The following is a 27,178-nucleotide window of genomic DNA, read 5'->3' as shown; positions in this document are numbered from 1 at the left end:
GCAATCTGGTTTCCGAGCTGGTCATGGGTGCACCTCAGCCACGCTCAAGGTCCTAAACGATATCATAACCGCCATCGATAAGAGACAATACTATGCAGCTGTATTCTTTGACCTGGCCAAGGCTTTCGACTCTGTCAATCATCACATTCTTATCAGCAGACTCAACCGCCTTGGTTTCTCAAATGACTGCCTCGCCTGGTTCACCAACTACTTCTGAGACAGAGTTCAGTGTGTCAAATCGGAGGGCCTGTTGTCCGGACCTCTGGCAGTCTCTATGGGGGTGCCACAGGGTTCAATTCTCGGGCCGACTCTCTTCTCTGTATACATCAATGATGTCGCTCATGCTGCTGGTAATTCTCTGAACCACCTCTACGCAGACGACACCATTCTGTATACTTCTGGCCCTTCTTTGTAAATTGTGTTAATTAACCTCCAGACGCGCTTCAATGCCATACAACTCTCCTTCCGTGGACTCCAACTGCTCTTAAATGCAAGTAAAACTAAATGCATGCTCTTTAACCGATTGCTGCCCGCACCTGCCCGCCCGTCCAGCATCACCACTCTGGACGGTTCTGACTTAGGATATGTGGACAACTACAAATACCTAGGTGTCTGGTTAGACTGTAAACTCTCCTTTCCAGACTCACATTAAGCATCTCCAAACCAAAATAAAATCTAGAATCGGCTTCCTATTTCACAACAAAGCATCCTTCATTCATGCTGCCAAACATACCCTCGTAAAACTGACTATCCTGCCGATCCTTGACTTTGGCGATGTCATTTGCAAAATAGCCTCCAACTCTCTACTCAGCAAATTGGATTCAGTCTATCACAGTGCCATCTGTTTTGTCACCAAAGCCCCATATACTACCCACCACTGCAACCTGTATGCTCTCGTTGGCTGGTCCTCGCTTCATATTCGTCGCCAAACCCACTGGTTTCAGGTCATCTATAAGTATTTGCTAGGTAAAGCCCTGCCTTATCTCAGCTCACTGGTCACCATAGCTGCACCCACCCATAGCACGCGCTCCAGCAGGTATATTTCACTGGTCACCCCCAAAGCCAATTCCTCCTTTGGTTCCAGTTCTCTGCTGCCAATGACTGGAACGAGTTGCAAAAATCACTGAAGCTGGAGACTCATATATCCCTCACTAACTTTAAGTTCCAGCTGTCAGAGCAGCTCACAGATCACTGCACCTGTACATAGCCCATCTGTAAATAGCACATCCAACTACCCCATCCCCATGCTGTTATTTATTTTTTTGCTCCTTTGCACCCCAGTATCTCTACTTGCACATTCATCTTCTGCACATCTATCACTCCAGTGTTTAATTGCTAAATAGTAATTATTTATTCACTATGGCCTATTTATTGCCTTACCTCCCTAATCTTACCTCATTTGCACTCACTGTATATAGACTTTTTTACTCTATTGTGTTATTGACTGTATGTTTGTTTATTCCATGTGTAACTCTGTGTTGTTGTTTGTGTCACACTGCTTTGCTTTATCTTGGCCAGGTCGCAGTTGTAAATGAGAACTTGTTCTCAACTAGCCTACCTGGTTAAATAAAGGTGAAATAAATAAATGAAATAAAAGTCCCTCTGTGCCAGGAAACAAAAACTGAACTGGAATTTCGGACAGAAAATTTTCCCCTTTTTCCCCTTGTGTTTTGTGCAATGCTTACAGTTCTTCCTTTTGTCGTTTGGCATGTGTGTGTGGTGAGCATGGTTACTTCCCTAGTGTCCTTCCATTTAACAAAAAGCAGCTTGTTAGTCCTGATCCAACGTAAGGTCCCCCTCTCCACTGTCTTTGTCATGTCGTCTACCTTGGTCTTGGGGAAACCGATTCTGTTAGGACGAATGGTGCCACAAGCACTATGAAAAACATGGGACTATAGTACCAGTCAAAAGCTTTGACACACCTACTCATTCAAGGGTTTGTCCTTTTACTATTTTCTACACTGTAGAATAATAATTAAGACGTCAACTCTATCTGTTATGCGCAAAGAAAGTCACTCAGTGGACATTTGATGTTTCCATTAAGTCATACATCATCAGATAACATGGCAATATGCTAGATTTGTTCCTACCAACCTAAGGATTCATTTGATACCCCCCATGTAGCTATAGCTCAATCACAGACCAAATCGAAGTTTACCTTCTAAGATGTTTGGTGAAAACGTTGTGTAAAATAAACATTTTGACTCTCGGGCTGTTGATCAATAACGGTAGGTCACATCCAATCAGATACGATTAACCTCATGATCTGCGGAGTCCCAGCTTTCGATGTGTATCAATGTATTCCGTGTTTATTTTGTTTATGCTTCACAACGCTAAACGGAATGTAGGTGGCAGCCATCTTGAAATGAGGTCATCTCGGGCTGCCTTTGTAAATACGTATGCACATATATGGTAGTAAGTCACACCAAAAATTTGAAGCCACCGATCAATAGCCAACATACTCAGCGTTTCGGAAACGCCCTGCTTTTACAGATAGGGGCTACCGTTCTCATACTATACTGAATTAAAACATATTTTTTAATCTAACAGAGTCCCCAAATATGGGGAATTTACATGTAAGAGGTTTTTAGCTTCCTAGGAACACCAAGAGGTTTTCTTCCCCCATAGGGCATCTTGATATGGTCCCCCACCGGTAACCATTCTCTAGGATTACTGGCTAAAGACATTCTTCACATAAATATTCATTCAAATACCCGGTCTCTGTCTCTTCCCCGAAGCCACTGTTTGTTCTTCCTCCAAAGTGGGTGTTTGCAGATATAACAAGAAAAAAGAAAACATATTTGCTTAGTGATAAAGTATTCTACTGCAGCCTGGTTTTCCTTGTGTTTCCTTTCTTTAATCATTAGAATATGGTCTCGGGCGAAAACAGACTGAAGACCAGCACAATGACACTGATAGGCTCAATATGAGGTTGCGTAAAGGTTTATCAGAGCCTGTTAGAAGGCAATAGGACGTTATGAAATGAAATCCTACATTTGCTTAGAGATAACAGTCTGTGTATTGAAAAAGTATTTGCTCCATTTCTGATTTTCTAAACGTTTGCGTATTTTTGACCAGGGCCGGCGCTAGAACATATCCCTTGGGCAGACATTTGATTTCCATATGGGGCGTTTATTTTTTTTTTACCTTAAATTTGACTAGGCAAGTAAGTTAAGAACACATTCCTATTTACATGACGCCCTACTGGGGAACTGCTTTGTTCAGGGGCAGAACGACAGATTTTTTCCTTGTCAGCTCGAGGATTCGATCCAGCAACCACTAGGCTACCTGCTGCCCCTTGCGGTACATCCTATATTATTAAGTGTTTAATAAATTGTATTCGTGGAGTGCCTATGTTACAACTATGAAACAGAAAGCATTGGTGTTGGAACCTGGTAGGCTATACGCTTATTTTTTATAATGACTAAATAAAAATAAATACCCCAACCACTAAGATGCATGGTCAAAGGACGAAAACATCCGTAGCCTAAATATCATTACAAGCGCCAAGTGTGCTTGATAATAGTGAAAAGTATCACAATATAAATAATGGCATTATGAATATGTGTTGATATGACAGTCAAAAAGTTAATTATAAGTTGGCGCATGTCCATGTCACAACAACGAAAGCTGTTGAGTTGCGGAGCTGATTTTACGTCTTGCTTGAGACGTAGGGACTGCTTATAAGTGATGACATTTGGTGCTGATAATAGTTCATAGAATTCTCAACGGCTTGTTCTATTCCCAAACAGTGCCTTTGGTGGTGGCCTGGGCACCAACTCAGTGCGCACAGTTCTGTCTTTTTTTTGCGTTAGGGCTCGGAGGCGTCGGTTCCGGTTGAGGCTTAGAATCAGAAGAATTCTCATCAGAGATGTCATCGTGATTTATTTATTCCCCACCATCAGAGTCGTTTTCATTCAGATTTTTTAGCAACGCTAACGAGTGCATCCATTTGTCTTGGTCTTCTTACCATTGTAAATTACGCACGCTCTCACTGTGTGTTCCAATTAAGCCAGAGTAGACTGATTAGAATAGATGAATACAATAGAATGGCCCGCCCTGTTCTTCATTCACAATTGGTGATTACATAATTATGAATCGTTCGCTTCCCCTCGCTCATCAACTCATCCATTCTCCCCATCATACTTTAGCCTACTTCATTTATTTTATCTCTTATTATAGGCCTATGTCTGAAATTAGTCACTTTCGGTTCAATTTCGAGGCAATTATCGGAGTGATTTTCAACTGGGCACGACATCTTTAACTATCGGGAGAAGAGGGGAGCAGGTTCTACTTTCGTGAGACAGAGGTGCAATGGGAAAAACCATGTACAAAATGACATGCCCTCCTAAAACTGTCGATAACACCAGTTCTGTTTGTGATATTAAGATTCTAACAATGACAGAATTTACATAACCAGTCAAAAGTTTTAGAACACCTACTCCAGGGTTTTTCTTTATTTTTACTATTTTTTAGATTGTAGAATAATAGTGAAGACATCAAAACTATGAAATAACACATAGGGAATCATGTAGTAACCAAAAAAGTGTTAAACAAATCAAAATATTTTATATTTGAGATTCTTCAAAGTAGCCACCCTTTGCCTTGATGACAGCTCTGCACACTCTTGACATTCTCTCAATCAGCTTCATGAGGTAGTCATCTGGTATGCATTTCAATTAACAGGTGTGCCTTGTTAAAAGTTGATTTGTGGAATTTCTTTCCTTCTTAATGCATTTCAGCCAAGTTGTGTTGTGACAAGGTAGGGGTGGTACACAGAAGATAGCCCTATTTGCTAAAGTCCATATTATGACAAGAACAGCTCAAATAAGCAAAGAGACACGACAGTCCATCATTACTTTAAGACATGAAGGTCAGCCAGTCTGGGAAATTTCAAGAACTTTGAAACTTTCTTCAAGTGCATTTGCAAAAATCATCAAGTGCCATGATGAAACTGGCTCTCATGAGCACCGCCACAGGAAAGGAAGACCCAGAGTTACCTCTGCTGCAGAGGATGAGTTCATTAGAATAACTTTGACTCAGAAATTGCTGCCCAAATAAATGTTTCACAGAGTTCAAGTAACAGACACATCTCAACATCAATTGTTCAGAGGAGACTGCATGAATCAGGCCTTCATGTTTGAATTTCTGAAAAGAAACCATTACTTAAGGACACCAATAAGAAAGAAGAGACTTGCTTTTGCCAAGAAACACGAGCAATGGACATTAGACCGGTGGAAATCTGTCCTTTTGTCTGAATAGTCCAAATTTGAGATTTTTGGTTCCAACCACCATGTCTGTGCCGTGAAGCAATGAGGAGGAGGTGTGGGGGTGATTTGCTGGTGACACTGTCAGTGATTAATTTAGAATTCAAGGCACAGTTAACCAGCATGGCTACCACAACATTCTGCAACGATACGCCATCCCACCTGGTTTGCGCTTAGTGGGACTATCGTTTGTGTTTCAAAAGAACAATTTCCCCACACACCTCCAGGCTGTGTAAGGGCTATTTGACCAAGAAGGAGAGTTATGGAGTGCTGCATCAGATGACCTGGCCTCCACAATCACCCGACCTCAACCCAATTGGGATTAATTGTACCGCAGAGTGAAAAGCAGTCATCAAGTGCTCAGCATATGTGGGAAGTCCTTCAAGACTGTTTGGACAAGCATTCCAGGTGGAGCTGGTTGAGAGAATGCCAATAGTGCGCAAAGCTGTCATCAAGGAAAAGTGTAGCTACTTTGAATAATCTCATTTGTTTAACACCTTTTTGGTTACTATATGATTTCCTATGTGTTATTTAATAGTTTTCATGTCTTCACTATTATTCTACGATGTAGAAAATTGTAAAAAATAAAGAAAAACCCTTGAATAAGTAGGTGTCCAAATTTTTGACTGGTACTGCATATTATAGATTTGCCAAGGAAAAGTCAAAGATTCTCTTTAAAAATGGCATAGTAATACATTTTTTTAAATTCATGAGCAGTCCAAATGACTGATTTAGTGGTTCTATTGTGGCTCTTATAGTAATGACATGTAGCCTAAGTTAACTGTGAAACTGTATTAGCCTACCTTTTAAACACACTGACTTTCACCTGAGGTTCCTAATGTCATGTTTTCCTTTTAAGTGTTTTTATTCTCTGACAGCTTTTCTCTCCACACTTACACTTACACTCTCTCTCACTCTTTCTCTCTCCCTCTCCGCCAGTTTTTGTCTCTCTTTCTCTCTCGCTCTCATCCCCCCTCGCTCTCTCTCTCTTTCTCTCACTCGTACTCTCTCTCTCTCAAATCAAATCTCTCTCTCTCTTTCTGTCTGTGACAGCATTTCTCTCCTTTTCCTGCTCCAGTGGCCCAAACGCACCGGCTTCTCCTCTCCTCAGGGATTTGTCTCGGCTCACTGTTCCACTTTCCCGGAATCATGAGCTCATTCTGATGCACAATTACCCAAACATGATTAAATCCCACCAGACAGTTACCCAAAGTCTGCTCTGAGATGACCAAATGACAGTTTATTCCAACTCAACTAGCTTAAGAGTGTTCAATAACATTTGATTTGACAACTACCTTAGAAACGCTTTAACATTGTAGTGTAAGTTTGCTTTAAAAAATCCACGTTTTCAGTTTCAGCATCAGTTAATGTTCCGTCTACAATGACCAAGTGACATTTTATTCAACAGTTTATAGAAGGAAATATTTTTTACATTCCATTTGACCAAGAACTTGACAATACAGTACCTAAGAAATGGATTGTAGTGCTGATTTGCTTCAAAAAAAGCTTTCAATTATATTTGACCAAAGGGTTGACACAGCCCCCTAAAGAAAAAAATAACATTTAACACAGTGCTGCTTAAAAAAACATTATAATCAGGTTTTCAGTTTGAATCAGAATGCCAATTGTACTCGCAGACTGAGAGCCAGAGTGCCTTGCAGGGGGAAAGGCTCATTGATTCTTTGTTGTGAAAAGCCTTGCATGAACTCCAAGAACAATTTGAGCTGCCAGCTCTGAAGGATGGGGGGATGCCAGACAGAAGAGAGAGAGAAGAAAAGGAGAGGGGGGTTAGCAGCCAGAGCAGTGGCAGCAGACAGACAGCTGATCAAATTCAACTCCCTGGATGTGTTTTCCACTCTCAACTTTGTTTTCATCGCCCTGTCGTCTTTTAATTGACTTCTGTTCTTTAAAAAAAGTGTTGACAAATTTACGCTCCCGGGAGCGACTGGCGGGTGACATGTCAAATAACTCTGGTACTGTAGCCCTGCGTGCCCCATCACACAGAAGAAGATAAAAGAACAGATTTTTAAAAAACAGGAACAATGCATTTTGTGTTGTTTCTTGGCAGGTGGCACTGCTTCCAGAATGAAAGGTTTCCTGGGGTGTATCCGCTCGCTGCAACTAAACGGGAGGACTCTGGACCTAGAGGAGAGGGCTAAGATCACGCCCGGGGTGAGTCCGGGCTGCCCGGGACACTGCAGCAGCTACGGGCATCTGTGCCAGAACCAGGCGAGGTGTGTGGAGAGCTACAATGGCTTCTCCTGCGACTGTGGCCTCTCCGCCTACGCAGGCCCCTTCTGCCAGAGAGGTAAATAGACTATGAGCATCACCTCGACCTCAGCCTCTGAGCTCTGAGGTTCTTCTGATCAACTCACTTGCCCTTGGGGCGATCAGCCATGTGAGAGGATGTACGTCGGTCCCAATTCACTCCATAATCCTCCTCTTTGGCCCCAACCCTTTCGATTTTTGCAGATAAGGTGGAAGCAATGTGGAGGAAGCTTCAGCACTTTACTGCGTATACAGTACCTGTCTCTGACACCTTTAGATCTAGCTGCATACATCTAACAAGGGTTAGGGGGAGGATAGGAACGATTTGGGACCAACTGGTGGAGCTCATATTTGTGCACTCAACAAAAACACAGGACATACTGTATTACAGTACAAGACTAATATTAGAACTGTTGTTAGATTCTAAAGCCATATGTTTATTTAATTCCTTTATTATAAGGCTAATAGATACGGTTACCCTCACGGACCCTCATATTGAGCTTGAGGTCAAGCATTACTTTACAAGTTCTTACCAGCTGTGTGGATTAGCTATATCAAGGAGCTTGATATAGGAGTGTTTCTGGACATCCTTTGATGTCTCTGAGTCATCGCCATCAGCGGGTCACCTGTGTGATGCAGGCAGGCCGATTTGTACATTTTCAATCATTCATAAGAATGACTTGGACCACTTCCTGGTTAGAACATCAGCGGGCAGTCGCCATGGTGCTGATTGACACAATGCCACAGTGGTAGACTGTTGAGCATTAAATAAGAGTATTGTTCTGTAAGTAGCATGCTGATTGTATGGTTTTATTTACAGTACGTCTGTTAAAAATAAATTGCAAATATAACAAAGGCGTAGATTGTTAAATACATGAACGTTTTTAAGTGGTTAATAGAGTTTACTCATGGACAGAATGTTAACAGATGTGTAACAAAGTGAAAAACTGTTCTATCACAATGTGGAACTATTGGCCTATTCAATTCAACCCCAAAAAATAACCACCGACTCCTCTATTCTGCTTTCCCAACCTCCAGAGGTCTCTGCTTACTTCAAACCTGGGACATCCGTCCAGTACACATTCAAGGAGCCGTACGAGCTGACTAGAAACACCAGCACTCAGTCCCAGTCCTCCTCCATCTACTCTGACCTGACGCTACGAGGAGAGAATGTCTCGTTTAGCTTTAGAACCACACAGAGCCCTGCGTTACTGCTCTACATCTGCTCCTACTACAGAGAGTACCTGGCTGTGCTGCTCAACAGGAATGGTAAGAAGCAGAGAGATAAAAAAAAAAAAAATGTAAAAGTATTTTCTGCCATTTATAAACATTTCTGTGATTCAAAGTAACACACCTTTATTTAGCATTTACTGTACAGAGTGAATACAAATCTCTGTATCAGCTTGTAGGGTCTATAAAAATCGGAAAAATAACGGACATATCAAGTAACGCGAAGGTGTACATCTATTGTCATTTTGGAACTAAACATTACTACATCTAGAAAGGTTATTAACAGCAACTGTAAGAGAGAGAGAGAGATCATCGTTAGAAAGCAGGTCCTAATCTGGCTGCTCCTTTCCTTCCACTAGCACCTTTAACAGAATTCATTCGGATTCATTTGAGTCTCCAAGTCCCCGTAGACACCAGGCCTGTCAGACACTATTGCCTCTCAATTCATGCACAGTAAATTGTTAAGGCTTTGTCTGTCTTTCTAGGAGAGCACAAACAAGACCTCTCAGGAGCAGTGAGAGGATAGTACAAAAATATATATTTTTTAAAGGGGCAATCAGCAGTTGCTGTATTCATGTTTGGACTTGTAAATCAATGATATGTAACCATTTATTCTTGAAGAACATAAATGCCTCATGAGCTTAGTTCAACGGTTGCACCCCATCAGATTTGCTACCAATGCTCCTTATAGGACACATCACTGCGCTCTATTCTCCTCTGTAAACTGGTAATGTCTGTGTACCCGTCGCAATACCCACTGGTTGATGCTTATTTATAAAACCCTCTTAGGCCTCACTCCCCCCTATCTGAGATACCTACTGCAGCCCTCATCCTCCACATACAGCACCCATTCGCATTCTGTTAAAGGTCCCCAAAGCATACACATCACTGGGTCGCTCCACTTTTCAGTTCGCTGCAGCTAGCGACTGGACCAAGCTGCAAAAAATACTCAAACTGGACAGTTTTATCTCCATCTCTTCATTCAAAGACTCAATCATGGACACTCTTACTGACAGTTGGGGCTGCTTCGTGTGATGTATTGCTGTCTCTAACTTCTTGCCTTTGTGCTGTTGTCTGTGCCCAATAATGTTTGTACCATGTTTGTGCTGCTACCATGTTTTGCTGCTGCCATGTTGTGTTGCTAACATCTTGTTGTCATGGTGTGTTGCTACCATGCTGTGTTGTCATGTGTTGCTGTCCTTCTATGTTGTCGTCTTAGGTCTCTCTTTATGTAGTGTTGTGGTGTCTCTCTTGTCGTGATGTGTGTTTTGTCCTATATTTTAATTTTAATTACATTTTTAATCCCAACCACTGTCCCCGCAGGGGGCATTTTGGTAAGCCGTCATTGTAAATAAGAATTTGTTCTTAACTTACCTAGTTAAATGAAGGTTAAATAAAAAATAAAACAATCTGAACGGTCCCTCTCCAGTTATATAATAGTTTCTTAGTCCTATGGTACAAATCATGTCATGGCTCAAATACTTCTAACCTTACAGTGCCTCAGTAATTGTGAACTATCTGATACGATTGACCTCTGCCTAAATCTAAAAATGGGTCCTTCACACTTATTTAATAGAATTGTTTCATGTGTCCTATTGCGCAAATCGTTTGTCTATTCTAGCCCTTACAAATATTTGTTTTTCTACTGGATGTGTGTAAAAAAAAATATGTATATATTCAAATAACAAATACATTGTCTGCTTAAAGTGTACAATTCCACCTTTGTATGAAGTGATCATTTGTGTGCAGCAGCGTCAACGAGGGTGTGTTCTCTTAAGAGGCGCAAGACATTTCCAATCTCCCCATTCATTTGAATGTGAATGTGAATGTTTGTTTTTCTGAGATGACTGACGCCCCCACCAACACAGCCGTGCATTACTCAGAGCCCCTCGGATACCTAATTCCTTCCAAATTACAAAAATACATTTGATTTAATATCTCTGTTATTGATAGGGAATTAGAGATTCATCCTCTTAGTAGCTGAATGCTTTGTTGGCTTATGTTATGAAATCAGTCACTGTAGCCTTGAACATTGAGGAAATTTCCTTGAAATGCTACAGTATGAACAACAATTTGCCGGGTACGTCGTAAATGCTCCCCACATGGTAGCGATATTGTTCAGTGGCTGTCTGCATTTTAATGACATTGATGGTGTTACATGTCTGTCACTGTCTGCATTTAACCTTTTACTGCAGTGGGCTAAATCCGGGTCACATAGATTGTTTCTTAGAAGTCTTAAACAAATCTCCTTTGACACAAAAGTATACACCACACGCACATGGTAATAGACTTAAAAAAAGAAGACTTGTATCATGTCAGATAAAGAGTTGAAATGTATAAAATTCTGAGTTTGCATCCCAATATTACACTTTATATACATCACAGAAGACTATAATATACAAAAACCGCTTGACATAGAAACACCAGATTTTCAGCAGGTTTTGGAGATAATGTTTATTAATTATGACATTTAGAAATATATTAATAACATCCCACCCATGAGGGCCACGAGGTAATTTGACAGCAGGAAAGGGCCACGTGGTTTTGATTGTTACGGTATACAAGTTATATCTCTATATAATTCGGAAGGTTACCTGGGTGTTATAATGAAGTGATATTAAACGTGTCTCTACACTGAGTGTACAAAACATTGGGAACACCTACCTAATATTGGGCCGCACTCCCTTTTGCCCTCAGAACAGCTTTAATTTGTCGGGGCATGGACTCTACAAGGTGTCGAAAGTGTTCCACCGGGATGCTGGCCCAAGTTGACTTCAATGCGTCCCACAGTTGTGTCAAGATGGCTGGATGTCCTTTGGGTGGTGGATACACACAGGAAACTCTTGAGCGTAAAAAACCCCAGTAGTGTTGCAGTTCTTGACACACTCAAACCGATGTCCCTGGCACCTAGTACCATACGTATGCTCAAAATTGTTCAAGTTGTACATTTGGTGGGCAATCATTAATGGACAGCAATATTCAAATGTTGTCTCTGATTTTCAAGGAAATGTTAAGACTAAACCACTCAGGAACATTCAAATTGTTGCTAAGAAGGCAGCAAAATGAGAAAATGTTTAGGGGTGTGTAGACTTTCACTAGCGACTGTATCACTCGAAGGTTACCTACCTGGATGTTTTATAGATGTGATGTTAAAGTTATAAACTCAGCAAAAAAAGAAACGTCCCTTTTTCAGGACCCTGTCTTTCAAAGATAATTTGTAAAAATCTAAATAACTTCACAGATCTTCATTGTAAAGGGTTTTAAACACTGTTTCCCATGCTTGTTCAATGACCCATAAACAATTAATGAACATGCACCTGTGGAACGGTCGTTAAGACAGTAACAGCTTCATTACGGTAGGCAAATAAGGTCACAGTTATGAAAACTTAGGACACTAAAGAGGCCTTTCTACTGACTCTGAAAAACACCAAAAGAAAGGGTCCCTGCTCATTTCGGCATGAACATGCCTTAGGCATACTGCAAGGAGGCATGAGGACTGCAGATTTGGCCAGGGCAATAAATTGCAATGTCCATACAGTGAGACGCCTAAGACAGCGCTACAGGGAGAAAAAATGGACAGCTGATCGTCCTCGCAATGGCAGACCATGTGTAACACCACCTGCACAGGATCTGTACATCCGAACATCACACCTGCGGGACAGGCACAGGATGGCAACAACAACTGCCCGAGTTACACCAGGAACACCGGCAACAATGTCGTCTATGGGCAGAAACCCACTGTCGCTGGACCAGAAAGGACTGGAAAATAGTGCTCTTCACTGACGAGTCTCGGTTTTGTCTCACCAGGGATGATGGTCGGATTCGCATTTATCGTCGAAGGATTGAGCGTTACACCGAGGCCGGTACTCTGGAGTGGGATCAATTTGGAGGTGGAGGGTCCATCATGGTCTGGGGCAGTGTATCACAGCATCATCGGACTGAGCTTGTTGTCATTGCAGGCAATCTCAACGCTGTGCGTTACAGGGAAGACATCCTCTTCCCTCATCCTGACATGACCCTCCCACATGACAATGCCACCAGCCATACTGCTCGTACTGTGCGTGATTTCCTGCAAGACAGTGTTCTGCCATGGCCAGCGAAGAGCTCGGATCTCAATCCCATTGAGCACGTCTGGGACCTGTTGGATTGGAGGGTGAGGGCTAGGGCCATTCCCCCCAGAAATGTCCAGGAACTTGCAAGGGCCTTGGTGGAAGAGTGGGGTAACATCTCACAGCAAGAACTGGCAAATCTGGTATAATCCATGAGGAGGAGATACACTGCAGTACTTAATGCAGGTGTGGCCACCAGCTGCATTAAGTACTGCAGTGTATCTCCTCCTCATGGATTATACCAGATTTGCCAGCTGATACTGACTGTTACTTTTGGCCACAGATACTGACTGTTACTTTTGAACCCTAACCCTAACCCTAACTCCCCCTCCCCCTTGTTCAGGGACACATTATTCCACTTATGTTCGTCACATGTCTGTGGAACTTGTTCAGTTTATGTCTCAGTTGTTGAATCTTGTTCATACAAATATTTACACTTGTTAAGTTTGCTGAAAATAAATGCAGTTGACAGCGAGAGGACGTTTATTTTTTTGCTGAGTTGATCTTGATATATCTCTTGAAAGGTACCTGGATGTTATGTATAAGTGATATTAAAGTTATGTCTTCACATATCTCTCGAAGGTTACCTGGACGTTAAATATAAGATCCTGTATATTAAAGTTGTGTCTCTATATCTCCTGAAGGTTACCTGGACGTTAAATAGAAGTTACTGTATATTCAAGTTGTGTCTCTATATCTCCTGAAGGTTACCTGGATGTTAAATATAAGCTGCAGAACAGTAGAGATGCTGAGGTATTCAGGACCAGCATAAGGAACTTGGCCAATGGACAACTTCACAGAGTCTCCATCAGGAGGATATCAGAGACTGTCAGCGTTCAGGTAATTTATTTTGTCACTATTAATGTAACTTATTCTCATTCAAAACAAAGACATACTCAGCAGTTACAGTGCATTCGGAAAGTATTCAGACCCCTTTACTTTTTCAGCATTTTGTTACATTACAGCCTTATTCTAAAATCTATCTACATATAATACCCCATAACGACAAAACAAAAATAGGTTTTTAGATTTTTTTTTTTACTGAATATCACATTTACATAAGACCCTTTACTCAGTCCTTTGTTGAAGCACCTTTGGCAGTGATTACAGCCTTGAGTCTTCTTGGGTATGACGCTACAAGATTGGCACACCTGAATTTGGGGAGTTTCTCCCATTCTTCTCTGCAAATCCTCTCATGCTCTTTTTTGTTGGATGGGGAGCGTTGCTGCACAGCTATTTTCAGATCTCTCCAGAGATGTTCGATCGGGTTCAAGTCCAGGCCCTGGCTGGGCCACTCAAGGACATTCAGAGACTTGTCCCAAAGCTACTCCTCCCCCGATTGATCAGTTTGACCAGGCGGACAGCTCTAGGAAGAGACTTGGTGGTTCCAATCTTCTTCCATTTGAGAATGATGGAGGCCACGGTGTTCTTGGAGACCTTCAATGCTGCAGAAATGTTTTGGTACCATTCCCCAGATCTGCGCCTCGACACAATCCTGTCTCAGAGCATTTCTTAGTGACCCCAAACTTTTGAACGGTAGTGTCTGTAAATAAGGGTTTCTGTTTTTTATTTGTAATACATTTGCAAAAATGTCTAATAACCTGTTTTCACTTTGTCATTATGGGAGATTGTGTGTATATTGATGAGGGATAAAATATATTTGATTCATTTTAGAATAAGGCTGTAACGTAACAAAATTTGGATAAAGGGATAGGGTCTGAATGCTTTCCGAATGCACTGTACCTTAGTGCAATGGTTCTCTCGCAGGGTGCTAGTACTTGGGATACCTGACCTGTCCACAAGGGGTACTTGGGAAGATTCATAAGAGCATATCCTGATGATTGGTTGCCCATGAAGAGGTAATGCAAGCAGAGCAAAATGTAATAGAATGTAGCATAACCTACAAAGATTCAGAACCACTTTCTTTTTGAAAGTCAGCAAGAGGCAAGTACAGACAAGTATGTCTATATGCACAATGTCTAAACTGCTGAGGTGTAAATGTAAGTGTATACATGTTAGCAGTGTGGGATCTGTGTCGTGGTCAGTAAAAGTAATTAAGAAATAACAGAACATCACTCCCAACAGATTTAGATATACAGTGAGATGTGATACAACGTGAGTATAGTGGATGAAGAGTGCTGCAGGTTTTGCATACAGTAGTTCTGCTTCTTAAGACTGCAGCTATCATGAAGTCAAAGTCCTTTGTCAACATCACAGTAAGCGAAAACCCTAGGCTGTGCTGCAGAGCTGTACTTATTCAGAATGCGCAGACACATTCCAACTCTCAGCCATTAAGCGGGCACACTCATTCACAATATAAAGACATTTCAGGCAACATGAATGACTCTGAAGAAGAAAGGGAGGAGAAAAAGGAATAGGAAAGAGAAGAGTATAGAGAAATCATTAGAAGTTTAAACGTACAGTAGTCTTCCCGAGGGGTTGAAATCTGTGAGGAGACTGGCAGAGTATGTTTTTAAATTTCATGAGTTGTAACACCAAAGTTGGTCACCATTCTTCTCAGCAATTCTTCGAAAGACACATTTGGACGGCAAATTGAGTTTTTTTCCCCCATATATAGTAAACATGATTAATTAGATCATTCCAAAGTTCTGTTCGTTCTTGCCCTGATGTGATCGGAACATGCCACTCTAGTTAACATGATATTAACCCCACTGCAGCACCCGTAGCTATTTTTAATTACAGTGTAATGTTCTTAACTAAGTACTCTTCATTACAAATTGAAGATCATGGCTTGCTGGGTATTTTCTGAAACAATCCAGGTAAAGTGTTTTTAAAACCAGGGATCAACCCTTCTGTGAGGATTTGAACTACAGTACAGAAATCCAACTGTAACGGCAAGACCATACAAACACGCATATTTAGACACCCCATTTATACACCTCGTAATGAAAGAGTGCAAGTCCAATATGTGGGAATATTGTAATGCACTAGACTTCCATACTATTGTCACGTTCGTTGTATGGAGGAAGAGAGGAGGACCAAGGCGCAGCGTGATAGTAATACATTCTTCTATTTATTTACCGAAACGAAGAACACTTGACAAACTATACAAAAAAACAACAAAACGAACGTGAAGCTATATACGAAAAGTGCAGACACAGGCAACTTACACATAGACAATAACCCACGAAATCCCTAAAGAATATGGCTGCCTAAATATGGTTCCCAATCAGAGACAATGATAAACAGCTGCCTCTAATTGAGAACCAATCTAGGCAACCATAGACATACAAACACCTAGACAAGAAAACACCCCATAAACATACAAAACCCCTAGACAAGACAAACACATAAATCCCCCATGTCACACCCTGACCTAACCAAAATAATAAAGAAAACAAAGATAGCTAAGGCCAGGGCGTGACAACTATTCTCATAGTGGACAACACTCGTAAGTGTTTACTTCCATGCTTCTGACCACCCAACAACATGTTCGAGTCTGACTACTTCAACAAAAAAATCTATTTTGTTAAGCTACTGTCTGGCATTCTTAGCTAAACTGCATCAATTAGTGTAAGCTTTGAGTAGTAATCACATTTTCAATAATGTAAGTTCAACTCGAAAATCTGTCCAAGCTCTAGCACTATTTTCCTTCTTTAATTGAATGGCAGAGACTGAACAGCCAAGCGATGATGTGTTTAAAGTACTTTGAAGAGCAGGGTTTAATTAAAACCCTCTAAATGGAAGAGTACATTCTCCATCATCTGAAACATGAAAGTGTAAATTGTCTTTTTTTTAATCCCCAATTTGACTATTCAACAAAGTGTTTACAGGTTTTATTTTGCTTTTTTTTATAGATTGACCAGCACAGAAGGGAAGACTTCAATCTCACATCTGATACAGAATTCAATGCTATCAAGTCAGTTGTCCTTGGGAAAGTGCAAGGTGAGAACTATACAGATGTAGGATCTTAATTTGATCACTCTTTTGTTGCTGAGAATTTTCCTGCACGGCAGGAAATGCAAACTTCTAGTGTATTCGAAGTTTAAAAAAGGCTTCAAATGTTTGTCATTTCCACTTTAAAATGTCAGACTTCATGAAAACCCTTACAAAATAATGTCATTAATTACAATCCACATAATAATTCACATTTCCTGTTGCTGCATGATTATTTTTATGCTGTAGAAAACTGGCTCAAATTAATATCCTACATCTGTACGACAGGATTATTAAAATGATGAAGGAGAAAGCCATTGAATAAAGAATGTTAAAAGGTGTGTGGTCCGTGTCTCTCGAACACAGAACTAAAGAGCTGGTTACAATCCCACTCACCAGAAGCTTTTATATCAAATAAAAATATGGATGGAGTCATTATGTATTATTATGTGCATTTTAGTGCTATATAGGAGGATGATAAACTGCTGGGGCAAATGCACATGTATTACAGTATTGCTTGTTCAGTCAGGCAATCAAAATTCGATTTCATGATTGGTGCAAAATTCATGATTGGTGCATGTCTGTTTACTTAAAGTCTGAATAATATCGGTTTGATGCATTGATGTTGTCTATCCCCTGCTTCAGAAATAGGGCACTTTATGCAGGTCTAATGCCAATGTATTTGCTTCAAAGTAGGACGTCTGTTTTCAATAGTAATGAGGAATGATTGAAAGGAGCAGATGAAAAACATACAGCAGATACAGTCAAGTGCATTCTGAAACATTTTAACAAACAAAACAAGTAAAACAATGCTCTCATACTTGGCCAACCTACAGTATATGTCAGATGCAAACCATTTCAATTCATCTGTGACAATGTCAAGAATGTCACAATAACAAAGTCATGCAGTAGCTACTGTGACATTGTTCTTGACTTCTTTCTGACCTTTCAAGACGCTCCATTAGTCTAAAATCGGAATAATCCAGTATAGCTCTGGGCTATGATGACATGTGGGGCTAAGGGGTCTGCTCTCTGGAACACACACACACCACACACGCGCACTCACACACAGCTCAGTGTTTAACACCGTAGTGCCCACAAAGCTCATCACTAAGCTAAGGACCCTGGAACTGAACACCTCCCTGCACAACTGGATCCTGGACTTCCTGACAGGCTGCCGCCGGGTGGTAAGGGTAGGCTGTAACACATCTGCCACGCTGATCCTCAACACGGGAGCCCCTCAGGGGTGCGTGCCTAATCCCCTCCTGTACTCCCTGTTTACCCACGACTGTGTGGCCAAGCACGACCCCAAAAGCATCATTAAATTTGCCGATGACACAACGGTGGTAGGCCTGATCACCGACAACGATGAGACAGCCTATAGGGAGGAGGTCAAAGACCTGACAGTGTGGTTCCAGGACAACAACCTCTCCCTCAATGTGGTCAAGACAAAGGAGATGATCGTAGACTACAGGAATAGGAGGGCCGAGCACTCCCCCATTCACATCGACGTGGCTGTAGTGGAGCAGGTCGAGAGCTTCAAGTTCCTTGGTGTCCAAATCATCAACAAGCTAACATGGCCCAAGGACATGGGTCCTTAGATCCTCAAAAAGTTATACAGCTGCACCATCGAGAGCATCCTGACTGGTTGCATCACTGCCTGGTATGGCAACTGCTCGGCATCCGACTACAAGGCGCTACAGAGGGTAGTGCGTATGGCCAAGCTTCCTGCCATCCAGGACCTCTATAACAGTGGGTGACAGAGGAAGGCGCAAACATTTTCAAAGACTCCAGTCACCCAAATCACAGACCGTTAACTATGCTACCTCGCGGCAAGCGGTACCGGTAGCGCCAAGTCTAGGTCCAAAATGCTCCTTACAGCTTCTACTGTACACCCAAGCCATAAGACTGTTGACCAATTCATCAAATGGCTACCCGGACTATTTGCATTAATGCCTGCATTAGCTGCTGCTACTTGCTGTTTATTATCTATGAATAGTCACTTTACCCCTCCCTACAGTACCAGTCAAAAGTTTGGACACACCTACTCATTCAAGGGTTTTTCTTTATTTGACTATTTTCTACATTGTAGCATAATAGTGAAGACATCAAAACTATGAAATAACACATGAAATAGCACTTATGGAATCATGTAGTAACCAAGAAAGTGTTAAACAAATCAAAATATATTTTATATTCTTCAAAGTAGCCACCCTTTGCCTTAAAGACAGCTCAACCAGCTTCACCTGTAATGCTTTTCCAACAGTCTTGAAGGAGTTCCCACATATGCTGAACACTTGTTGGCTGCTTATCCTTCACTCTGCAAACCAACTCATCCCAAACCATCTCAATTGGGTTGAGGTCGGGTGATTGTGGAGGCCAGGTCATCTGATGCAGCGCTCCATCACTCTCCCTCGTGGTCAAATAGCCATTACACAGGCTGGAGGTGTGATTTGGGTCATTGTCCTGTTGAAAAACAAATGATAGTGGGACTAAGCGCCAACCAGATGGGATGGTGTATTGCTGCAGAATGCTGTGATAGCCATGCTGGTTAAGTGTGCCTTGAATACTAAATGAATCACTAACAGTGTCACCTGCAAAACACCCCCACACCATCATATCTCCTCCTCCATGCTTCATGGTGGGAACCACACGTGCAGAGATCATCCATTCACTCACTCTGCGTCTCACAAAGACACAGTGGTTGGAACCAAAAATGTAACATTTTAAACACCGGTTTAATGTCCATTGCTCGTGTTTCTTGGCCCAAACAAGTCTCTTCTTATTATTGGTGTCCTTTAGTAGTGGTTTCTTTGCAGAAATTCGACCATGAAGACTGATTCATGCAGTCCCCTCTGAACAGTTGATGTTGAGATGTGTATGTTACTTGAACTCTGTGAAGCATTTATTTGGGCTGCAATTTCTGAGGCTTGTAACTCTAAGAAATGTATCCTCTGCAGCAGAGGTAACTCTGGGTCTTCCTTTCCTGTGGCGGTCCTCATGAGAGCCAGTTTCATCAAATCGCTTGATGGTTTTTGCGACTGCACTTGAAGAAACTTTAAAAGTTTCCAGATTGACTGACCTTCATGTCTAATGATGGACTTTTGTTTCTCTTTGCTTATTTGAGCTGTTTTTGCCATAATATGGACTTGGCATTTTACCAAATAGGGCTATCTTCTGTATACCACCCGACCTTGTCACTACACAGCTGTTTGTCTCAAACGCATTAAAAAGGAAATAAATATTTAACTTGAACAAGGCACACCTGTTAATTGAATTGCATTCCAATTGACTACCTCATGAAGCTGGTTGAGAGAATGCCAAGGTTGCAAAGCTGTCATCAAGGCAAAGGGTGGCTACTTTTAAGAATCTCAACCCAAAAAATATTTGTTTACACTTTTTTGGTTACTAGATGATTCCATATGTGCTATTTCATAGTTTTGATGTCTTCGCTATTATTTTTCAATGTAGAAAATAGTAAAAATAAAGATAACCCCTTGAATGAGTATGTGTGTCCAAACTTTTGACTGTTACTGTACATGTACATATTATCTCAGTTACCTTGACTTACCTGTACCCCTGTACATTGACTCGGTACTGGTACCCCCGTATATAGCCTTGTTATTGTAATTTTATTGTGTTACTTTTTTAAACTTTAGTTGACAAAGTAAATGTTTTCTTAACTGTTGTTTTTCTTAAAACTGCATTGTTGGTTCAGGGATTGTAAGTAAGAATTTCATGGTAAGGTATACAACTGTTATTTGATTTGACACACACACACACACACACACACACACACACACACACACACACACACAGAGCTCTGTGGGAGTGTAGTGTATCTCAGATGACCTGAACCATGTTAACACGTGACCAGGTCCTCGCTCTTCTCTAACCCCTCCACCCCTGCTGCAGTCTGTGTGTCATATCAGGATCAAAGAGCTGGCATGAAAGTGGTTTCAGTGTCCTTCCCAGCAACACCTGTCATCAATCACGCTAACAAATTGACCTGTAATGAATGCAGAGGGGAGGGTGAGAGGAGTAGGAGAGGGGGAAAGGTAGAGAGAGAGGAGTAGACGGGAGAGTCACAGAGAGACTAAGAGAGAGAGGGGAGGGGAAAGGGAGAGAGATAGGGAGAGATAAAGAGAGAATCACTCAGAGAGTAAAAGAGCGAGAGAGGGGATAAAGGCAGAGAGAGAAGGACAGAGAAAGATGAGAGAATATCGATGAGGTCTGACTGAGAAGAAATAGCTATCTGCCTGTTGTAAGAAAGGAGGATACCTTCAGGATACAGTAGCAGTGTGATACAACGTGATGCTGTACAATGCCAGCAGCTCACTGCCTTCCATCCCATTCATTTTAAGCGCACTTATAACCATGCAAATTCCCATCATTAAATTCCTAGTCATTGGTCATTTGGAAGAGACAGTGACCCAGTTTCCCTGGCAAACATAGGGTTTCACTGGATCCAAATCAGTCAAATGGGGGGCAGTGTTTCTGGGGTCTCTCATTATCTTCTTCGTGTCTAGATTCAGATTCACAGTGTTTAATAGTCTCATGTGCAGAGTTGCATGTGTGATTGCAGTGTCCAGTGAAATTCTTAGGCTCTGAGCTCGAACATGCAGGACTAAGTGAGTTAAAATAATACATCATAACAACTGTGGCAGTGATTAATAAATAAATGTCCATTGGGGTGGAGGCAGATTAAAGACTGTTGTGGGGGGGGGGGGGGGTGACCATAAAGGGAGCAGCATGACCATTGAGGGTGTGTGGGGACCAACTGAAAGAAAAACATCCATAATATACATATTAACAACTGCAACAGTGAAGAGTATCGTTGGGGTGGGGGCAGAGAAAAAGTCAGTTGGGGGGGGGTGTGGGGGGAGGATGTCCCTAGGAGGAGCGGCATGTAAGGTAAGTGACCGTTGGGGGGGGTGTGGGGGGAACATGTCCATAGGGTGAGTAGCAGCTATTGTTAGCTGTCAATGAAGTAGACTATCTGCCACATCAATCAATAATACGCTGAGAGAGCAGTGAATCCTACTACTTTTACCCTAGACTGATCACTATACCCGATCTCACTGACTGTTTCTGCTTTTTTGTGTGCGTGCATGCGTATGTGTTTGTGTGTTAAGAGTCTGGTGAGCTGGATCCGGAGATTGCCAGGCTGAACTCCCTGGGTTTCAGTGGCTGTCTGTCGGTGGTCCAGTTTAACTCCATCACTCCACTGAAGGCAGCGCTACTCTACCCAAACACCAGCCCAGTCATAGTGACAGGACCCCTAGCTGAGTCCACCTGTGGTTCCTCATCTCCAGCCAATCCTTACCCAGCCGAAACCACACACCCCCTATCAGGTAACAGGGGAGGATTCAAGTTCTCCCTAGCTATTCTGGTGGGTGGAGTCTTTGGTGAAGGGCAGGACTCTCTCTCTCGCTTTCTGTTTGAGGGCTTTTTGTTTCGCTATAACTCCACTTGAGAATCGACACTTTTTTTCTGAACTGCTTTTCAAACTTTATCAAGGGCCCATTTAATACGTACACCATCTTCCTTGATCATTAACTGAGAATGAAACTGATTACACTGTGGCAGATTAGTTCATTCATTTGTACGAGAGAGATTTCTCATTTGGTCATCCTCATGCAGTTTATGACTGAGGGCGTAGTATTAAATGAACCCTGCATGGACTGACGACGACTTCTGTTACTGATTCCCTCTCTCTCTCTCTTTTGTCTTTTTTATCCTTTCTTTTCTCCTCTATTTCTTTTTCTGCTGTCTCTCGCTCTCTATTCCTCTGTCTCTCTTTCTGTGTATCTCTCTCTGCTGTAGATCATTCAGGTACAGTAGGTACTGGTGAGCCTATAGTTAATGCAATCAAGAGTGACTCTGCATTGATTGGAGGTAACAGGAACGTGTTTCTCATGTCATAATAAACCATAGTTGTATTTAGTGAAACAACATAAATAGAGAACGTTGGACCTCCCGGGTGGCGCAGTGGTCTAAGGCACTGCATCGCAGTGCTAGCTGTGCCACCTGAGATACTGGGTTCGAGTCACGGCTCTGTCGCAGCCGGCCGTGACTGTGATGCCCGTGGGGCGGCGCACAATTGGCCCAGCGTCGTCTGGGTTAAGGAGGGTTTGGCCGGCAGGGCTATCCTTGTCTCATCGCGCACTAGCGACTCCTGTGGCGGGCCGGGCGCAGTGCACGCTGACCAGGTCGCCAGGTGTACGGTGTTCCCTCCGACACATTGGTGCGGCTGGCTTCCGGGTTGGGTGGGCATTGTGTCAAGAAGCAGTGCGGCTTGGTTGGGTTGTGTTTCGGAGGACGCATGGCTCTCGACCTTCGCCTCTCCCGAGTCCGTACAGGCGTTGCAGCGATGAGACAAGACTGTAATTGGATACCACGAAATTGGATAAAAAATGAAAAATGTAAAATAGAGAATGTTGATGATACAGGGCTCATTTTTGGGACAATGAAGCATTTCTTTCTTCTTTTGACTATATATTTGAAAAGTGAAATCAAACAATGACTAACGTTAAAGTGTCAGATTTAATTTGAGTGTGTTTTCATCCACATTTGGTGAACCGTTTAGAAATTACATCATGCGTGAGAAAGTTACAGATGGACAAATATCATACCCCTCAAAAAATGCTAACCTACATTGTTATTGTAATGGTGCGAGGTTCGCATGTCTTGGGGGTATGATATTTGTGCGACTGTAACTTTCTAACTCATCACTATTCACGATTCATCCAGGATGATCTGTGATCATGATAGCCTCCACATTAATGTAGAAGTGTTTATAAACACATAAAAACAATAAACACATATAAACAATAAAAGTTACTCCAAAATGACACTACATTATTTATCATTAATTTCTATTGGGGACAAAATAATCTGAAACACAACCAAAATAAAAAGCAAATGCATCCAAAAAATGTGTAGAGTGACAAGCTTGATGTAGTGATTGGGTGCTATGAATATTGGAACAAATACTTAATTCTTTACGACTTGAATACACATATAAGTGAATTTGTCCCAATGCTTTTGCTCCCCTAAAATGGGGGCACTATGCACAAAAAAGTGCTGTAATTTCTATACCCGAAATGGATGAAAATATCCTCAAATTAAAGCTGACAGTCTGCACTTTCAACACAAATCATGTTTTGAGTTCAAATCCAAACTTTTGGAGTATAGAGCCAAAATAAGAAAAAAATGCTTCGCTGTCCCAATAATTACAGAGGGCACTGTATTTGTTTTTCTCAGAGACAACACTGTATAATTCCAATTTTAATTAAATAAATGAAATATTTCAGCAATTGATATGGCATATTTGCAGCATCACATCACAAAACTTTTAAGCGACTATCGCCACAGATTCAAAGTCAAGGTTGATTAATTCCCATCCGTTACAATTGCTGGAATGTAGAAAGCAGTTCAAAGTCGTCCTTATACAGGCTGATTCAGTGCCAAATGCACAAAGGACACCAAAACTAATTAAACGTTTAAATAAATTATTTGCTGATTAAGGAACTTTTTACCGCTATCTTCAAATACTTTGTCATTTTAAAACCACTGTAATATACCATTAAATTGGGTCTGGCCGTATTCTGGCTTCCTAATAAGATATATCATTTTCTCTTGATAATGAAATGCACCATGCATAGCATAGCAGTGTACAAGGACTGTAGCTAAGGTTTATGAAATGAATGCCTGCTACGTTTGCGAGAATTGAACTGGATGTCTTTGTGCCGTGCCTTGCACAGAGATGAACTACGGCTTTCAGAAGCTTGTGTAATGCCTTTTAGAGTTTAGATTAGCAACAGAAATCAGAGAGGCTGGGTAATAGCAATGAAATACCCACAGGATAAATTGGCATATTCTTTCTGTTAAGGCTCCCATGCCATAGACAGATTTCACAGATCAAAAGTTGGAGTTGAGAAAGGCATTCATGTGGTCTCAAAGCCACTGTGCTTTCTCTGTCTTTGCTTCTGAAACCCATGCAGATGTCACAGTTAGACAATGTGAAATTATCATAATTGGTTGCTAGTTAGAATTCTTTAGTGTTCTCCAAAAAAACCTCTTCTCTTGTCTATGTGCATTTTTTCTGTAACAACATAAAGAATAGTGAATGTGAATTCATTTTTATTTGAAATAAGTGCCCTTTTCTTGTTTCCTAACTCAATGTTTTGTACTCCTCTGCAGGTGTGATTGCTGTGGTGATATTTGTGCTTCTGTCTGCGCTGGCAATAATGGTAAGGTTCCTGTATCGACGGAAAGAGACGTTCCACAGCCAAGAACCAAAAAGCATCAAACCTGAGGCAGACAGTCCTGAGTACCCTTTCCACAGCGAGCCCACCTCACAGAACGTACTAAGTGAAAACCAAAAGGAGTATTTCATATAGCTCCATCTGTCCACCCCCGGACCTTCTCAATGTTGGACTTATCCAGTGAATCTGATTAAGGAAGTACAGAAATGCCTTCCGAGCCCTAGAGACAGTAATTACATTCACAGTGCATTACACACACATGCAGTAAAAGACCCTCAGCAACTGTCAAAACAAGATGGCTGACCAAAATGTGGAGAAGATAAAAAAATATTCTATCAATTCGTCCATGTATTGTTTTTTCTTGTTTTACTGGGTGTTGTTTTTTATATACTACACTGAACAAAAATATAAACACAATGTGTAAAGTGTTGGTCCCATGTTTCATGAGCTGAAATAAGAGCCCATAAATGTTCCATATGCACAAAAAGCTTGTTTCTCTGAAATGTTGTGCACAAATGTGTTTACTTCCCTGTTAATGAGCATTTCTCATTTGTCAAGATAAACCATCCACCTGACAGGTGTGGCATATCAAGAAGCTGATTAAACCGCATGATCATTACAGAGGTGCACCTTGTGCTGGGGACAATAAAAGGCCACTCTAAGATATGCAGTTTTGTCACACCACACAATGCCACAGATGTCTCAAGTTTTGAGGGAGTGTGCAATTGGCATTGAATGTTAATTTGTCAACAATAAGTTGCCTCCAAAATAACTTTTGAAGAATTTACAGTACGTCCACCCAGCCTCACAGCCGCAGACCATGTGTATGGCATTGTGTGTGCAAGCAGTTTGCTGATGTCAACGTTGTGAACAGAGTGCTCCATGGTGATGGTGGGATTATGGTATAGGCTGGCATAAACTACGGACAACGAACACAATTGTATTTTATCAAATGGCAATTTGAATGCAACAAATTACTGTGAAGAGATCCTGAGGCCCATTGTGAGGCCCATTTTTTGTAAAGGTATTTGACCAAAAGATGCATATCTGTATTCCCGGTCATGTGAAATCCATAGATTAGGGCCGAATGAATTTATTTAAATTGACTGATTTCCTCATATGAACTGTAACTCAGTAGAATCAATGAAATTGTTGCATGTCTTGTTTATATTTTTGTTCAGTATAGGTACTGGTGATATGACACAGACGTGTTAATGATATTGATATTGAAAGGTGTTGATACTGTTATTCATGGGACTGTAAATATTCTTAAAAATGTAAATGTTGAATTAATGAATGTCTTTATAACAATCGCTGTCTAATATTCTTCTCCGGTGATACAATACCTAAAAGATGATAATAAAATACACTAGAGGGATTTATATGTACCTGCAGTATGGTTATGAAGATGAAAATAAATGTTTGGACTATTGAGTTGAAAATATTTTGCTATTATATTGATGAATGTTGGCTTCATGTAGTGTTAACATGTCTGAGCCATGCAGAATCCCTCTAAAGTACACTCCACATATAGTACTGTGTATTTACATATTTACAATATGGCACACCAAGTTTCTCTGGTACTACAGTAAAAGCATCAGATCAAACCAAACTACCAAAATACATATAACCCTTTAGAAATGGGTATGACTCAAGCAGAAGGGGGGAAATCCCCCCATCCCCCCTACAATTTGCACCCTGCATAGCAATGAACATTGAACAAATGAAAATAACGAAAATTTCACTGACAAAACTTGTATGTTAATACTTTATTATGTTCCAAACAGTATGTATGATTTTTCATTTTGGGGGGGGGCTTTTCTGTACTTCAGACAGTTCCTTTGCAAGCATTACCTGTAATTTTATGTGCTTTCTCTGCATTATCCTGGACAAAAATAAAGCATTACCATTTAAACACCGCTTCCTTACCTCCCGCAAGTAGACCCCTTTAACAGATCGAGTTCTCAGAAAATCTTTGACCAGAACTCAAAACACAAGGCTCGCTCTAAAATGTTCTGTCTGATTGTTACCTTCCTTTTAATGATGATGCAGGAGAAGTATTTCATATTTTTTTTATATGCTAATCTTTATGAAAATATATGGTTTGGTTTGCCTGACAGACAGACAGACAGACAGA

At 41.3% G+C, this 27,178-nt stretch overlaps 1 protein-coding gene across 3 annotated transcripts in view; it reads left to right on the top strand.

The window, feature by feature from the left end:
- Nucleotides 1-26,956, top strand: part of LOC129818807 (contactin-associated protein-like 4) — a 224,462-nt gene extending 197,506 nt beyond the window's left edge. For 2 of the 3 annotated variants that reach the window (XM_055875057.1, XM_055875059.1), the window contains 7 exons: nt 7,336-7,575; nt 8,574-8,804; nt 13,581-13,714; nt 16,693-16,780; nt 21,907-22,125; nt 22,598-22,669; nt 24,977-26,956. In XM_055875057.1, the coding sequence (XP_055731032.1) occupies nt 7,336-7,575; nt 8,574-8,804; nt 13,581-13,714; nt 16,693-16,780; nt 21,907-22,125; nt 22,598-22,669; nt 24,977-25,176 (1,184 nt within the window). In that variant the 3' untranslated portion in view covers nt 25,177-26,956. The remainder of the gene's footprint in view (nt 1-7,335; nt 7,576-8,573; nt 8,805-13,580; nt 13,715-16,692; nt 16,781-21,906; nt 22,126-22,597; nt 22,670-24,976) is intronic. The other variant, XM_055875058.1, reaches the window with a different exon arrangement.
- Nucleotides 26,957-27,178: the final 222 nt, after the last annotated feature.

The sequence above is a fragment of the Salvelinus fontinalis genome, chromosome 21, assembly GCF_029448725.1.
Source record: "Salvelinus fontinalis isolate EN_2023a chromosome 21, ASM2944872v1, whole genome shotgun sequence".
Classification (NCBI taxonomy): Eukaryota; Metazoa; Chordata; class Actinopteri; order Salmoniformes; family Salmonidae; genus Salvelinus; species Salvelinus fontinalis.
This window is presented reverse-complemented; position numbering and strand designations above follow the sequence as displayed.